At 40.4% G+C, this 18,361-nt stretch overlaps 1 protein-coding gene across 1 annotated transcript in view; it reads right to left on the bottom strand.

Moving 5' to 3' along the window:
* The window catches only part of LOC110499394 (ribosomal protein S6 kinase alpha-2), a 40,233-nt gene extending 24,791 nt beyond the window's left edge, over positions 1-15,442 (bottom strand). Inside the window, exons 1-8 of the mRNA XM_021576514.3 lie at positions 15,000-15,442; positions 8,598-8,714; positions 8,216-8,297; positions 7,140-7,220; positions 5,974-6,053; positions 2,993-3,099; positions 1,437-1,474; positions 1,149-1,291 (exon numbers count right to left, since the gene is read on the bottom strand). Of these exons, the coding sequence (XP_021432189.2) occupies positions 1,149-1,291; positions 1,437-1,474; positions 2,993-3,099; positions 5,974-6,053; positions 7,140-7,220; positions 8,216-8,297; positions 8,598-8,714; positions 15,000-15,098 (747 nt within the window). The 5' untranslated portion in view covers positions 15,099-15,442. The remainder of the gene's footprint in view (positions 1-1,148; positions 1,292-1,436; positions 1,475-2,992; positions 3,100-5,973; positions 6,054-7,139; positions 7,221-8,215; positions 8,298-8,597; positions 8,715-14,999) is intronic.
* Positions 15,443-18,361: the final 2,919 nt, after the last annotated feature.

The raw sequence follows: 18,361 nt of genomic DNA, 5'->3' as shown, positions 1-18,361 counted from the left end.
AACTTGTTCTCAACTGGCCTACCTGGTTAAATAAAAAAAAATGTAAAAAAAGATTTAGAGTTGAAATGTATTCATGCTTGATTTTGCATCCCAGTATTACACATCACAAAAGACTGAAACATAACAAAACTGATTGATATAAAAACACCGGATTTGACTGTTTAAAAAATAATAATTTTTATTTATTATGGAATAATGAAAAGGATGATTAACATTCCACCCATGAGCCCACTAGAGGGCGATTTGGTCATTTGACCGCAGCTACAGGTAGTTGAGTAATGTGTGGATTAGTGAGCAGCAACCTGATATAACATGTCTGGCTCTATTCAATCCGCATTCATCTTGTAATTTAAGAGGACTGAAGAGATGAATGTATGACCTATTAGTAGTGAACTACTACACGTATGCATAGTCATTATTATCGATCTTTTGTGTGATGCATTAAGATCCACATTTGGAGTATACAGATGTACTATCTTAATTTGACCAGTTTCCCACAGTAGGAATACAATCCTGCAGCAACAGGATATGTGAATTATTATGTGGATTAGTATGAGGGCTTGCGCACAGGCTACAACGAAAGGCGGCCAGTGCGTGGGAGAGAACATATCTGTAAAGAGTTCAAAGAGTACTCATACTCAAAACCACGAGAAGGAATACCCCAAGGAAGCCAAGATGCAAAAATAATATCCTTAATTTAATCTATGCTCAAAAAAATACTAAAAGTGAAAATGCAAAGTGCTAATACAAAATTAAAAGGAACAGTTATTTATTTAAGGTTTTGAGGTAGATTATAATTCATGTATATTTTTATAGGGTTGATACATTTTTCGTTAGGACAAATCAAGTCTGAAATGTTAAAGTGGAAATTACAAACTTTAGAAGCCTTTTTAAACCTGGAAAACACTACAAATGTGCAGTTCCTGCTGTGAAGGAGAATTTTCTGCAACAACAAAGTGATCAAATTACGATACCACATCTGGTCGTACAGGCTGTATGCGTAGTGCTACGTCCACATACTGGATGCAAGAATAATTGTACTATATGAAACTCTGCCCTGGAGATTGCGTTGCAGCAACATTGCAGCCAACCAATAGCTATAGTATGTGTGTAATGCATTATCTAAAGAAAGGGAGGGAGGTCCATACCATTAAGACCCCAAATGACCACCAGTCAGCACTCTGTGTATGTCCTCTTCTGTTGACCACCTCAGGGGCCATGTACTCTATCGTCCCGCAGAAGGAGTACGCTCGCTTGTCATGGTCTGTTGCCTCTTTACTCAGCCCGAAATCTAAAACACAAAGGGACTGATGTTAAAGACGGTGGAAAACGGCCACCAGCAATGGGCTTAATGTATTCAATGTAGAGGAGAGACAACTGCTATTCCAAGGGACTACTAACGCTACTAATCTCTTTTCAAAACAGTTTCTAGTCACCTGTAATCTTGATGTGGCCCTCCTCGTCAAGAAGGATACTGTAGAGGGAAGGAATGTCACATCAATATACAGTATATCTGTATAATAGAAACACTGTATATAAAATCTTTACACCTCTCTGCACAGTACATGTCACCCACACATTTATTGAGTGTTTGTTTGTTAGAACAAATGGATTTGTGCACAGCACACTGTGCCCTTGGGTTGCTGTCATTAATCATCAACAGTAAAGCAGGGAATAGCCTGCCCTTCAAAAAATGCAGCCCACTGTAAATCCACTGTGGCTCAGTTGGTAGAGCATGGTGCTTGCAATTTTTTATTTTTTTTATTTTTTTATTTTACCTTTATTTAACCAGGCAAGTCAGTTAAGAACAAATTCTTATTTTCAATGACGGCCTGGGAACAGTGGGTTAACTGCCTGTTCAGGGGCAGAACGACAGATTTGTACCTTGTCAGCTCGGGGGTTTTGAACTCACAACCTTCCGGTTACTAGACCAACGCTCTAACCACTAGGCTACCCTGCCGCCCCAAAGCAATGCCAAGGTTGTGGGTTCAATTCCCATGGAGGACCAGTATTGGGAAAAATCTATGCGCTCGCTACTGTAACTTGCTCTGGATAAGAGTATGTACTAGTGAAATATATTTTTGTAAATAAAATGAACCCTGTAAAGACGCGACACCTTCACGCATGAATTATTCCCATTGGAGAGGGAAATCAAGGAGCAGGCTGAGAGCTCTTAATTTATTTCCTCTCATCAAATCCCCCTGAGAGCCAATTTACTAGTCCTGCATTCCACATTGTTAACATGGAAAACATGAAAAATAGAGGTTGATGGAAAAGTGGACACTTTTCACATCCCAGGGGCCTAAATGTTTCCTTGACTGATGCATTTGGAGGTCGTCAAACGTTTCCATCAACTGTAAAAGCCCTTTGATAGCACTTTCAGAATAAACAGAAGGATGTGCTCACGGAAAAGACAGACAGATGCAGCCTTGATTGCACCAGAGACATGTAGATGTTTTGATAGGCACGGAGAAGACAGACAGATGCTGCCTTGATTGCACCAGAGACATGTAGATGTTTTGATAGGCACGGAGAAGACAGACAGATGCTGCCTTGATTGCACCAGAGACATGTAGATGTTTTGATAGGCACGGAGAAGACAGCAACACAGAGCAGCAACCTTGTTTGAGCTCCTAGATCAGTATTATATGATCTCAAATCAGACGGCGCTCCAGTAATCCAATGCAGTTATGTGCTTGGTCATTCCCAATCAGAATATTAATACATCTCTGAGATGAAGAAACATGCATACATGCATTCACATGCATAAAAACTGTATAATATATGCCATTTAGCAGATACTTTTATCCAAAGCAACTTACAGTCATGTGTGCATACACTTTAGGTATGGCTCAACACAGCAGGAATCGAATCCCCAACCCTTGCAAGCACCACGCTCTACCAACTGCGCCAGACAGGACCACAAAGGTGGTCTTTGAACAGAGAAGTAGTCTATGGCACTGTACAGTCAGTGGGTGTACAAGTGTTTTACTTCTCTGGTTTGAGGTCTCTGTAGATGATGCCCAGACTGTGAAGGTGATCTAAGGCCAAGGCCAGCTCAGCCAGATAGAACTTCACATCCTCTTCAGTAAACATCACCTGCAAATGGACAAAGGAGAAAGACTACCAGTGACAGTCCATGAGTCATTGACAATATGCAAACAGTACACACGTGATATATGATTGTGAACATGAAAGATCATCTTTTTAAAACCTAAGAGTAGCCTACATTGAAGTGTTTTAGATTGTTAAATTTGATCTGTTTAAAACACATCAGAGTGTTTTCCATTATTCCAATGTCAGGTAGCCTGAGCAAAACAAGAGCACTAGCCACAGATTGAACTCATATTGAAACTCATTAACTTGATCACAAAGCCAGCTGCTTGGAACCTCACCCAAAATATTTGCATTTAGGATGTCATAGAACCTTAGAGCCAAAGTTTCCTCAGTCAGAGCATGGGATTGTTGACTTCTCTCCTTGTTTACTACAGAGCTAATTTTAGCCACAGTAAGATTGATTTAGCTCCCAAATAGAATTTGTTTGGGGAATAAACCCTGCGGTGCCAAGGAGAAAATTGAATTGCCGTTAAAGTAACAAGATCCCGCCAGCACCCGTGCATCTGCTAGCTGCTCCAGATGACTGATTCCAAGACCAGCAGTAATTCATTCACATCTCAATTCCCACATGTCTCTCTGCCCAGTAGAGCACATTTAAATCCAAAGAGACAAATTGTTTACAGATTAAGTTCAACTTTATTCCAGTTGTTATCATTTACAGAATTGGTAGTAGTCACGATGACACAGCAGAGGCAGTGGTTTTAGGAAGCATGGGTGAATGGATGAATGCGTTTACAAAGTTGGTGGTCTATTATCCGGGCGGCAGGTTGTTTTTGTTCTGCAATAATAATCTCCATCCCCTTAATCCTTTGGTAAAACTCCCCTCAAGTACACCAACAGTTCATTATATATGATCTGTTCCAGTAGGCCTACTAGCACACCCGATTCAACCAATGATGATTAGTTGACCAGGTGGATCAGGTGTGCCAGTTGGAAATTAACAAATAAGTAGAATGGCTGGGGGTACTCTAGGAGAGGTTTGGAAATATGAGTCACTGAATCGATAGTAAGATAAGCAAGGAAGCAAAATAAAGAAAATGCTTGTTTTTCCTCCAGTCCATCACAGGCATTGTTATCTATAATGTATTCATAATAGCGGTATTATTATATGGGCTAGTGTAGGGGTGGGCAATCATTTTTACTTGTGGGCCACATTGGGATTTCGAAATTCAACGGAGGGCTGCACATTGTTTTTAGGACTGATTTGTTTGTCCAAATCAATTTGTAGGCCAGAAAAAGGGTAGTTATTTAAAAATATATCGGTCCGTTATCATTTCTACACACGTTCTATCTAGTTGTAGACTTTAACGTGTGGCCTGGAGTGTTTTGAACACCCCCAAATATATATATATATTTTTATATATATATAAAAAAAATGACTCACACTCGCCGCGGGCCAGTTTGAATTGGCTCGCGGGCCATGGTTTGACTATCCCTGGGTTAGTGGATGGATTCAGGAGTAATGAATCAACAGAACAAAGGAGATATTGTAATCTGACTGATAGGGACAGAGGTTGTTTCTGCGATGAGGTGTGGCCCACTGGTGCAAACAGGCAATTAAGTTGAGTGAAAGAGCATGAGAAATGTCAAGATTAAAGGACTGGTCAAAAATAATAATAATAAACCTGGGTTGTTCACTTGAAAACACTACACTGTTTATTACTGAAGTTCTTCTTTCAGCTCACTCTGTAAACAGTACATGGACATTCAGAGATGCTGAATAGCAAGATTAAAGCAAAGCCAATTAAGGCAAAACCAATCTCATTCAGAGTGTGTTTGGACCCAATCATAGAGGCGGCAGGTAGCCTAGTGGTTTGACCTTTGGGCCAGTTACCAAAAGGTTGCTGGATTGAATCACCGAGCTGACAATGTAAAAATGTGTTGTTCTGCCCCTGAACAAGGTAGGTAACCTACTGTTCCCTGGTTGGCTGTCATTGTAAATAAGAATTTGTTCTTAACTGAATTGCCTAGTTAAATAAAGCTAAAAAAAATCACCAGCCCATTCATTATTAAACACACACATTGACCAGGCTATTGATCACTGGGGAAAATGATTTGATGAAGCTACAACTCGAAATATACTGTACCTATTCAATCACAGGGACATGTGTACCAAGAGACTTAGCATTCTAAATGTGCCCAAGTCAATTGGAGATTGATTGTGTGAACTGATTGCGCGAAATTTGATTAATGATGCAGTAATTATAATCAATTATATTATAATCAGAGTGCTGCTGCTTTCTAGAAGCAACCTTTTAGGATTTGCTGTGGTGGCCGTCTGCAAAGTTGTTTCCGAGCGAAGCAAAAAGTCAAAATTACCATTACACAAGCTTAATTAAATGTAAAAGGCTTTGAAAATAAAATGATTGCGGTATGCTCAGTGTTCAGTTGACATTTCGCAGAGATACTCTTGTTTTTGTCAGAACTCCTCTAAAAAGAACAGGAATTTTGCATTAATATGAAAACTGTATACTAAAATATGAAAATACCATGTCATGTCTCAAAATCGATATCTATCCTACCTCTATATTGATTTATGCCCTCCGAATTTGAGAAGAAAGATGACGAGTTCAACTATGAGCCTGTCAGTTAGCCTTAATTCTCGCACAGCATCCAGCCAAGCTGTGACTATAATGTGGCCTCCATTCATTTAGTCATCCTAATATTGGCCATCCTACAAGGGTAACAACTCTAATAACTTTTGAACGGATTATGATAGAGACATTCGTTTTTTTACCCATTGGTCAAAGGGTGTTTTGGATTGGACACAATACATCATGTGGTGATTGAATGTATTAATAAAACAGTGAATTAGGGCGCAGTAAGCCCTCACAGTGACTAACATGACTGACTGACCTCTTTGGAAAGCCGTGTGAAGAGGTCTCCCCCTCGGAGGAAGTCTAGAATCAGATACAACTTCCCTTCCGTCTGAAAGGCTGGGCCAAAACAACATCACAATGGTCACTCAACACATATTATCCTTCGCTACATGACATGGAATAAAAGGAAAACCCTCTAAATGTGAATCAGACTTTTGTGAGAGGTTGTACTGCTTCAAGGCATGCGTGGCAAGGGAAATCTTTCTTTCCTTGTCTAATTTTGAGATATACTCGCAATACTCAGAGCAATACTCTCTGTTTACCAGGGGCTGCTGTGGAATTACTCAGAGCAATACTCTCTGTTTACCAGGGGCTGCTGTGGAATTACTCAGAGCAATACTCTCTGTTTACCAGGGGCTGCTGTGGCAATACTCAGAGCAATACTCTCTGTTTACCAGGGGCTGCTGTGGCAATACTCAGAGCAATACTCTCTGTTTACCAGGGGCTGCTGTGGCAATACTCAGAGCAATACTCTCTGTTTACCAGGGGCTGCTGTGGCAATACTCAGAGCAATACTCTGTTTACCAGGGGCTGCTGTGGCAATACTCAGAGCAATACTCTCTGTTTACCAGGAGCTGCTGTGGAATTACTCAGGGCAATACTCTCTGTTTACCAGAGGCTGCTGTGGAATTACTCAGAGCAATACTCTCTGTTTACCAGGGGCTGATGTGGCAATACTCAGAGCAATACTCTCTGTTTACCAGGGGCTGCTTTGGAATTACTCAGAGCAATACTCTGTTTACCAGGGGCTGCTGTGGGAATACTCAGAGCAATACTCTCTGTCAGGGGCTGCTGTGGAATTACTCAGAGCATGCTGATAAACAAGGAGGTGAGGTGCTTTGAGATGAGTGACGGCTTTCGCTGTCTGAAGGGCTCCAGACATCACTGAAATGTTTAGAGAGACGTGCCAAGCTTTATAAAACGCTTGGAGAGTTATTCAATGCAAGATCCAACTACATTTAATATCAAAATATGTTTCTGCCTGATGTCTGACGGCAGACCCATTCTAACATCACCTAAATAAAGACAATCTGGTTACATAATTATTTGCCCATTTTAAAAACAGGGTTTTCAGTTTAGACCTGTCAGTGTCTGTTCTATATATGTGTGCCAGTCAGAACATGGTTGCGTCGATGAGCTCACCGTAATGGAGTTTGACTATGAACGGGTGATTGACTTCAGCCAGAATATCTCTCTCCATTTTGGACCGCACCCGATCCCGGACTGAAAAACAGACAAAGCATATCAAAGTAGTGGTAATGAGTTAACATACTCGTAGAACTGAATAGATGTTGACGAAAGCTATACTTATTGAAACCCTTACAGTTGGGTCGGTCTCCGATGAGACTGTATAAAATACCTCAGGTTCGAATTTCTATACTGTCAAACCTGTTGAAACTATGAGACCTCCCAACCATGCATGAGTAAGGCATTTCCCTCACTAGTCAGCCACTGATCTGGTCATGCAGTGGGAACATCGTAGTATAATATAGACAGCTGCTTTCTGCTAATCTATCTGCATTACCCTAAGCCTTCTTCCTAGGTCACCTGTGAAATGGAAGTCAGCTACTTCCTTATGAATTATTTTGTGTTAAAATCGTAACACTGGAAGCCTCCCTTCAATCACCTGTACTGCAATGCAGAATATTATGCCAGTTTCCTCTTGCAATGGCTCTCTGCCTTGCAGTGAGGACCCTCCTGCAGCTGTGCCTGTATTATGTAAGCAAGGAGGACATCATCTCACTTTCCTGAGACAGGGACAAAAGGCTACATTTCATTTTTTAGAGCTGATTAAAAAAAGTAATGTTTTTGACTGAGATTTGTTGAGTATAGGAAACATAATATATATTTTCTTACTTATGTAGAAAAAACAGTTTGTCTGGATCGGGACTTCGATCATGTCTGTTTACTGTAATAATCAATCATTTTGGTCATGCTCTTATCCAAAGCGACTTACAGGAGCAATTAAGGTTAAATGCCTTGCTCAATGGCACATCGACAGATTTTTCACCTAGTTGGCTCAGGGATTCGAACCAGCAACCTTTGTTACTAGCCCAACGCTCTTAACCGCTAGAATCTTCCTGCCCCAATCATACCCTGATCATTTTACTGTAATAGTCAATCATACCCCGATGATGTATGTTTAATGTAATAATCGATCTTAGCTAGCTTGGGCTGATGAAAAACATACAACTCTTCGAAAGTTTCATAATAAGTACCTTTTAGTGTTGCTTTCCTTAACACTTTCATGGCATAAAGCTGTCCTCTGTCAGAGCCTCTGATTTTTCTCACCAGGAACACCTGTGGATGAGATTAATATCAAATAAAATCAAAGTTGATTGGTCGTATACACAGATTTGCAGGTGTTATAGCAGGTGCAGTGAAATGCTTATGTTACTAGCTTCAACAGGGCAGCAGAATGTCTCTCAAATACAATACTAATACACACACCCAAAAATATCGGAAAATCTGAGTGCAAAAGTAACAGTAATGCCAGATTGAACACTAGGGGAAAGGGTCACAAATGTACAGTACACATACAACACAGAGTAGGTATAACATACTGTAGATCCAAACACCTTAATCAAGGTATATGTTTACCTTTCCATAGGAGCCTTGGCCTAGCACTTTCAGCAGCTCAAACTGGGAGGGGTCTGCCTTTTCAAATCCCTCTTTGGTGTGCTGGCTGATGTCAATCTCTTTCAGGATGCCATCATCCTGCAGGGAAACAAATGGCCCACATATCAAACCAAGCAAGTGATGACAGGAATAGAGAGAACACCCATGTTGTTCCAGACACCGGGAGAGCCAGAGAGAGGGATTTAGGCAGATGTCCAACCTCGGGAAGTCCCATTTAATCAGAGCCAACAGAGACTAGTCAACTTTAACGACGAATTGAGATGGCACAGCCAGCATCACGAGTAGACCAGAATAACCAGAAGAAACTAGGCATGACTATGAGGATAGAACAGTGCTACCACACTCTCTGCCCTTAGTATCCTCAATGTCCACACATGGTAACAATAGGAGGGTTTGAAACAGGTGTTGTAGGCTACCAATCAGAGGGTGACCTTGTCCACAGAACCACTGAGGTATAATAAGAACCAGCCAGTAGTCCATCCTGTTCCCCTCGTGTCAGGGGAGATTAGTGTGAGCACGTTTTGCGTGAGTGGGGCTGTGTGGCTGGCAGTAGAGTGAGCGCTCTGGCTATTAATGCTGTCTTCATGGCGTGCCTCTGAAATGTGCCGACCACAGCATGTGAGAGTCCTGCCCTGACCGTCGCTGATTGATGCAGAATCTGTCACGCTGACACAGCTGAGAGCCTGGTAAAACTGACTTCTCACTCACAGCAAAACAAATACAACAAACAGTCACATAACCCTTTGTATACAATACGTTGTTGGGATGGAATAAAAAGGATGCTTTTCAAATCCACACATGCAGATTTGTCTCTTCTGATGTATGTTAATCTATAGCTTCTCCTCCTCTATACCATGTTGAACAGAGCATTGAATAGGAAGAAAATCATGTATCCTGTGGATTTTCAAGAATCAATGGGTTAAGGATGACCTCTGTGGGGGCTCTAGAAAATAAAATCTAATAAATGAAACAATGGGATTTCAAATGCTCCCAGTCCATCTGTAGCTATTCAACATGTCAGTTCCATAGGGACAGTGGGCTTTTCATCCTATCCAAACCTCTAACAGCTCAACACTCTGCTGTTCAAACTGGGAAAAAAGAACGCAGGTTGCAATTAGTCATGATGCCTTGTGCAAGCAGTGATATCTCACATTAACCAGTACACTATCTATTCATACTAGTTAAAACACCTGTGATTGATTTAGAATAACTGGTAGCAAACGATACAATTTTAGACTACAGAGAATGGCTATTATTATCCTAAAGATCAAACAAATGTTACAAGGAAGAAAAAGCAACAATAGTCCTACCAATCAGAAAGAAAGCCAGTAAGGATTTGGCCTAGTTCCACATAGCAGTATTTCACACTATTCTAAAATACTGGAACGGAATAGAATGAAACATCTACCTGTGAGGGGAGTCTACCAGGTAGTACTAGTAGGTTTTTACAGTATCCAATCAGTCGGTTGTTAAATCAGTCTTTTTGAAAATAAACTCTAGTGATGATAATCTTATTGAATCAAAAGTATAAACAACCCTTGTCCAATTACTACTCTTTGCCAATAAACATGGACAACAGCGTGACATGTTGCGTAGTGTATCCTGAATACCACGGTTTGTTATCTGGGTCAACAGCTTATGATGGTGTGTATTTCTAAATAATCTCTTTGACTGAAAAGGTAAACTTGGCAAAATGGCTCAGTTAGTTGGATCATGGTGTTTGCAATACAATAATTGTGGGTATGATTCCTACATGGTCCACATGGATAAAAACATCTGGTAAATGCTTCCGCTCAATAGTATCTTGGTAGTTCTAATGTCAACTCTGATAGCAGCTATAACAGTTTACTATGGCAGACAATCACCATGCATTCCATCCCATTCATGCTGTTTGTAAAGTCTGATCCTCCTACTTAGAAGTAGCCTGCCCTACACTGTGTCAAAGTAGGAATAAAGTTAAATGTTACCGCAGCAGTTCATCTCTCCCATTAATAATCTCAGTATAATGGAATAAAACAGTCAATCAGTCCTATGAGTCTCGACCTGACTTAGTGCCAGATTCTTCCTCCTTAAGAAAACACTGACCTCCAGAATCATCCTTCATTTCATGTGCCTGGGTACTTAAAGGTCAAATGTAGACATTTTTATCTCAATTAGAGGTCGACCGATTAATCGGAATGGCCTATTAATTAGGGCCGATTTCAAGTTTTCATAACAATCGGAAATCGGTATTTTTGGACACCGATTTGGATCCGTATTTCACTGAAATAATAAACGTTTTGTTTTCGAAATGATAGTTTCCGGATTCGACCATATTAATGACCAAAGGCTCATATTTCTGTGTGTTATGTTATGATTAAGTCTATGATTTGATATTTGATAGAGCAGTCTGACTGAGCGGTGGTAGGCAGCAGTAGGCTTGTAAGCATTCATTCAAACTGCACTTTTGTGTGTTTTGCCAGCAGCTCTTCCCTGTGCTTCAAGCATTGCAATGTTTATGACTTCAAGCCTATCAACTCCCGAGATTAGGCTGGTGTAACCGATGTGAAATGGCTAGCTAGTTAGCGGGGTGCGAGCTAATAGCATTTCAATCGGTTACGTCACTCGCTCTGAGACTTGGAGTAGTTGTTCCCCCTGCTTCAAGGGCCACAGCTTTTGTGGAGCGATGGGTAACGAAGCTTCGAGGGTGGCTGTTGTCAATGTGTTCCTGGTTCGAGCCCAGGTAGGGGCGAGGAGAGGGACGGAAGCTATACTGTTAGACTGGCAATACTAAAGTGCCTATAAGAACATCCAATAGTCAAAGGTATATGAAATACAAATGGTATAGAGAGAAATAGACCTATAAATACTAAATTAACTACAACCTAAAACCTCTTACCTTGGACATATTGAAGTTTGTTTAAAGGAATGTTAAAAGGAATGTTAAAAGGAACCACCAGCCTTCATATGTTCTCATGTTCTGAGCAAGGAACTTAAAGGTTAGCTTTTCTATATGGCACATATTGCACTTTTACTTTCTTCTCCAACACTTTGTTTTTGCATTATTTAAACCAAATTGAACATGTTTCATTATTTATTTGAGGCTAAATTGATTTTTATTGATCTATTATATTAAGTTAAAATAAGTGTTCATTCACTATTGTTGTAATTGTCATTATTACAAATAAAAACATTTTTTAATAAATCGGCCGATTAATCGGCATCTGTTTTTTTTTTTTGGTCCTCCAATAAATCGGTATCGGCGTTGAAAAATCCTAATCGGGCGACCTCTAATCTCAATATCACATCAGTTCTGGGTAAGAATTAAGTACCTTACTGTGGTTGTTTTTAATTGAAATGGTAAAAAAAAAATATAAAAAAATACTGTAGCTTCTTAGCAAAGAGCAATTTCTCAAGTAAGAATTTTGCTAGGACAGTCTGGGAGGGGTCTGAGTTGGGAGGGATAACTGAAAACTAGCTGTTATTGGCAAAAAGAGGTTTGGAACTCTTTCTTATTGGTCTATTAACTAATTTACCACCTGGTGATGTCACCAGGCAGGCCGAAACTCTTTCCCACCAAAACAGGCTGAAATCTCAGGCAGTCTTTTCAAACAGCTCTAAAAGGGCATTATCATAATTTACCCAAGTTCACAGTATTATTCCAACCTCAGTCTGGAAATATATATAAAACACAGGACAGTCACGTATTTGACTGCACTGGGCCTTTAAAATAGATATGCTAACTGCAATACCTCTTTGGCCTCAATATTGATTGGCGCCATCTTTAACTGATTGAGTTGGTCAATGCCACACATCTGTAAAGACCCTAGTCTCAGGCCTAAACAATATGTTTTCTTAATGACATCTAGCTACAAGGGTGTCTTCAGCCAAATATATATGAATTAAGTATATATTAATGACAATATAATGAAAATCACTTAGCGATTTGCTAAATAGCGTCCATTTCTTGTGCGATTCCTGATACAACCAGGATTACTCATGAGGCAATCATACCCCATGATGTCACGAGCACTCTCATATCTAAATCCATCAGCTATTGTCTCCATATATTTATTTGTATGCACAGTAAGTTAATCATGCTTAGTATGCCTCAGTGTATTGCAGATGATTTCCAGACTGATGAAATGTTTGGTGGAACCTAGTTTGAAATATCATGTGTGTAATGTGGATTGAGGTTTTGTACATGATGGTTGAATCAACGTTGTTTCCACAACATTTCAACAAAACAATTATATGTGATGGAAAACCGATTGGATTTGCAAAAAGTCATCAATTTAAGGGAATTTCGTCTTTTTTTTTTTATACACAATGTTTAACCTAAATCCAATGACATGATGAAATGTTTTGGGTTCACGTTGAATTCACATTAGTTGACAACTCAACCAAATGTAAATCAAAAGTAGACATTGAAATGACGTCTCTGGCCAGTGGGAACATATTATCTCAGAGAGGCTGGTCGGTCTGCACATCTTGTTATGACACAGTCAGAAAGGATTACAAAGAGCCGTCAAAGTGAATCTCATTGCTACTGATAACTGCACACAGACATAGAAGCATTCTGTAACACAAACCGTCACAAGCAGTGACATATCTATAACCCGCAAGCAATGTTTACACCAGGGATGGGCAACTTTGATGGAGGTGGGGGCCACAAATACTAAACTCATCATGAGGGGCCACAGTTGCTCACGGGTCTGCGTAACCACACTGAGACTCTTTGGCCCTCTTATGAGGTCTTAACTTTGAATTCATTGAGGCAGGTATGTCAACACTGGTCATTTTAACAGCAAGTTACTTGAAAGCTCAGCAAGAAAGGACAAAATTGAATGACAGTGTTCACATCGGTTAGAAACTGTTTCTACAATACGTAGAAAAAGAGGATAGGAATGCAGTTAAATTGGGATAGAGAACTTGTTTTATGTATTTGCATGTCAACTTTGCAAAAATGAATTTACATGTAAATTACAATTCAAGTATTTTGTATGGTATTGTATAGTATGGTACAGAGTTCCACTCATATTAATTTAATAGGATATAGTGTATGTGTTTCCACCACTTTAGAAGTCATCTAACTATGTGGGAATCCCTTGTTGTGCCTTTAATCATTGGCCAACATTCAGCACCATGGACAGTACCGCAATCAACGCAAATGGACAAAAGACTGATTGCAAATTCAGCCCCATGGCCGCTGAACAGCACCGTGTCCAGGTAGCTTTGCAATATGGTGAATCAAAAGGTGAAGATTACAATCTCCTGGGTCGTGGTTGGATTGGATAGGTGTGTCTAGGGATTCCAATTCCCCTTTGTAAATTGTAAAAAAAACGGTCTACTGCTCTCTTGGTTTCCTGATTCAATATTTTCCTCCAAATCTAATAATTAATTAATTATTTTAAAGGGTCAATCTGCTGCTAAAACAATAACAATGCGGGTAAACAAGGTATGGATGGGGCTGGAGAAATGTAACCTCTCCGGAATTCATGGATGGGGCTATACATGCAAGGACTGACCATCCATGAGATCAAAATGATAGTTTTGATTACAAGTTTATATTTTGGATTCTGATGGGGTTTAACAGTTGAACTAAGCTCACGAGGCAAAATAAGTTATATTCTTCAAGAATCAATAAAAGTAGCCCACATAAAAGTAATTAAAAATTGTCCCTAATAAGCAAATAAGCCGCGCTACACCAAACCCAGAATGCATTAGGCCTATATTAGGCTTAACATTTTTTTTATTAAATGTAAAAAAAAAAAAAAAAAGTAGCTACAAATCAACAGAGCGCGGCAGGGAATTTATTCAACAAGCATAGCAACGTAGTCCATAAAATATAATTTGGCTTGTAATAGTAGAATAGCCTACAGGAACCATACTCAGGTATCGTGATTGAATTCATTTTAAGGTAGCTAGGTACAGACAACAACATATCACAGTCATAGTAAGTAAAACGTTCCTTAATAAAGCAGCTATCAGCAAAGTCATTGCTAGTAAGACAAGACAAGTGCAGGTGTTTGTGCAAGAAAGGCGGGAACACCTGTAGGCCTATCTGTCGGATTCAGACTTGTTGTGGCACAGCAATACCAGGCTATACAGAATTCAACATGATTATTATAGCATGAAAATGTTGCGCCATGGTAGGTTACAAAGCTTGTCAAAATACTGAAATTGCACTGGCAAGTGTAGCCTAATATCATGTCAGGTGTATAACAGCAAAACAACACCTGTAAGGTTCCACAAAACAGCCTACAGCCTTCCACAATATCATTGTGTGACAGCAGTGGCTAAATCACACCATTAGCAAACAATGATTCTACGTTATGGCGCACACACGTGACACAAAATAGCAATACACAACAATATTCTAACCTCCAATCTGCAGAGGTTCGAGTTTTTGGACCGTGACTTCTTCCGAAGGTAGACGGAAAACCATCTCCTAACTGTAAATTTCCGCATGTTCGTGTCCATTGCGCCCTGCTTCAGATCTGCATTTCAGATCAGCACTGGCAGTTTATATTTGCTCAATAACTATAGATCAGTAAACAACACAGGGGATTTAGCGTCCTCCTAGTCACTTCTAATCCATACTTCCTATACGGCAGATAAACAGCCACCAGGAAAACCTTTGCGATTTGGTCACCGTTGACACCGCCGCAGTGTCTGTCCTTCCTTACTACCGCGCAAAGCTTTGATTTGACAGTGGCATCCAAGCAGCAGTGATTCTGGCGAGTATCCTCAGCACCCGCCGCTATCTCTTACGTCTCGCTGAATCAGCACGTGCAGTGAGTGATGCAATGTGAGCGATGGCTCCCTTCCTCCTCCCCAACATTGGGATTCTTCTTTTCGCGCCCAATCAAACAGCACGTTCACCGTTGGTAGTCTAGTAGAAAACTCCCCTTCTCGATCAAGAGAGAGCAGCTAATCCACATGTTCATGTTGGTGGACACTGCAGAGAGCAGCATGCAATGTTGGTATGATGCCCAGTGAAATTCTGAGGTCTCATCTGTCATCATCAGGCATGTTAGGGATGCATGGACCATAGGGGAATGTGTGGTAGTGTTTGTAAAATGGTTATAAGAAGATGATTAGGTTAAGAAAAGGCAAACCACTTTTAGGATGCCTGTAATATAACCGGTATGCCCCATGGGTAACATTTAGTTGGTAAATCAGTCAATTGAAATGGATAAGCCATTGCATAAAGCTGGATCTTGATAGTGTGCATTGATAATCCTAATTGGCCTCTGAGGAGTAGCTCATTATATAATGTGCATTAGATTATCAACATGGCAGCCATTAGGAGAAAGCTCCATTAGGCCTACCATCTAACCCCATGACCTAGCCTTTTGGGGGCCCTAAGCAAGATTTGGTTGCCCACCCACACACTGTTAGTGGCCCCCCTTTGTCAAGGTGGAGAGAAAAATGTTATACCGTATATTTCCTGCAATTCTACACAATCAACGGAACCTTCTGAAGGTCAGGGCCCCATGGGCACCTGCCCTGCATGCCCGGTCAGTATTTGACCATGATTACTACATGTTTAGATAGTGCCTTCAAAAAGTATTCACACCCCTTGAACTTTTCCACTTTTTGTTGTGTTACAGTCTGAATTTAAAATTGATTCAATTGAGATTGTGTGTCACTGGCCTACACAGAATACCCAATAAAGTCAAAGTGGAATTATGTTTTTTGAAACGTTTACAAATGAATAAAAAAATGAAAAGCTGAAATGTGTATTCAAACCCTTTGTTATGGCAAGCCTAAATAAGTTCAGGAGTAAACATTTGCTTAACAAGTCACATAATAAGCTGCATAGACTCACTCTGTGTGCAATAATAGTGTTTAACATGATTTTTGAATGACTACCTCATCTCTGTACTCCACACATACAGATAATTGTAAGATCCCTCGGTCGAGCAGTGAATTTCAAACACAGATTCAACCACAAAGACCAGGCAGGTTTTCCAATGCCTTGCAAAAAGGTTACCTATTGGCAGTGGTGTAAAGTATTTAATTAAAAAATACTTTAAAGTACTACTTAAGTAGTTTTTTGGGGTATCTGTACTTTACTTGGCTATTTATATATATATATTTTTCCAACTTTTACTTTACTACATTCCTAAAGAAAATAATGTACTTTTTACTCCATAAATATTCCATGACACCCAAAAGTACTCGTTACATTTTGAATGCTTAACAGGACAGGAAAATGGTCAAATTCACACACTTATCAAGATAACATCCCTGGTCATCCCTACTGCCTCTGACTCACTAAACACAAATGCTTTGTTTGTAAATTATGTCTGCATATTGTAGTGTGACCCTGGCTATCCTTAATTAAAAAATACAATTGTATGTTTTGGTTTGCTTAATACAAGGAATTTCAAATTATTTATACTTTTACTTTTGATAGTTAAGTAAATATATTTGCAAAAATGTACTTAAGTATCAAAATTATATTTAAAACAAAATACTTTTACTCAACTAGTATTTTACTGGGTGACTTTCACTTGAGTCATTTTCTATTAAGGTATCTTTACTTTTATTCAAGTATGGCAATTGGGTACCTTTTCCACCACTGCCAATTGGTAGATGGGTAAAAAAAAGCAGATATTGAATATCCCTTTGAACATGGTGAATTTATTAATTACACTTTGGATGGTGTATCAATACACCATCCACCATCAATACAATAAAGATACAGGCGTCCTTGTCATGTATTGTCATGTTGTGTCTTGTTTCTGTCCTTTCCCTTCACCCTGTCTCCCTCTGCTGGTCGTTATTAGGTTACCTTTTCTCCCCCTCTTTCCCCCAGCTGTTCCTTGTCTCCTCCTAACTACCTCGTCACCCCTTTTCCCACCTGTTCCCTTTTTCCCTCTGATTAGTCCTCTATATCTCTCTCTGTTCCTGCTCCTGTCTTTGTCGGATTCTTGTTTGTGTTATTCATGCCTGAACCAGACTATCGTCATGTTTGCTGCAACCTTGTCCTGTCCTGTCGGAATCTGCCGGTCCATCTGAGCCTACGTTTGTTTTGTTATTAAAGAAGCTCTGTTTACGTTAATTCGCTTTTGGGTCCTCATTCACGCACCTTAACAGAAGAATCCGACCAAGAATGGACCCAGCGACTTCGGATCCTCTCCACTCAGCCGTCGAGATCCAGGGAGCGGTGCTAGGCAGACACGAGCAGGAATTGTCTGCTGCCCGACATGCCGTTGAGACCCTGGCCACCCAAGTCTCCAACCTCACAGAACAGGTTCACCATCTCCGCCTCGATCCACCGGCCACTTCCAGGGCTTTCGAATCTCCGGAGCCCAGAATCAATAACCCGCCGTGTTACTCTGGGGAGCCCACTGAATGCCGCTCGTTCCTCACCCAGTGTGATATTGTGTTTTCTCTCCAGCCCAACACTTACTCCAGGAGCACTGCTCGTGTCGCCTACGTCATATCTCTCCTTACTGGACGGGTTCGTGAGTGGGGCACGGCAATCTGGGAGGCAAGGGCTGAGTGTACTAACCAGTATCAGGACTTTAAGGAGGAGATGATACGGGTTTTTGATCGATCTGTTTTTGGGGAGGAGGCTTCCAGGGCCCTGTCTTCCCTATGTCAAGGTAATCGATCCATAACAGACTACTCTATTGAGTTTCGCACTCTTGCTGCCTCCAGTGGCTGGAACGAGCCGGCTTTGCTCGCTCGTTTTCTGGAGGGTCTCCGCGCAGAGGTAAAGGATGAGATTC

Source organism: Oncorhynchus mykiss, chromosome 20 (genome assembly GCF_057628025.1).
Source record: "Oncorhynchus mykiss isolate SJ-2025 chromosome 20, ASM5762802v1, whole genome shotgun sequence".
NCBI classification, from domain to species: Eukaryota; Metazoa; Chordata; class Actinopteri; order Salmoniformes; family Salmonidae; genus Oncorhynchus; species Oncorhynchus mykiss.
The sequence above is the reverse complement of the archived record's forward strand: the minus strand, read 5'-3'. Positions and strand labels throughout refer to the sequence as shown.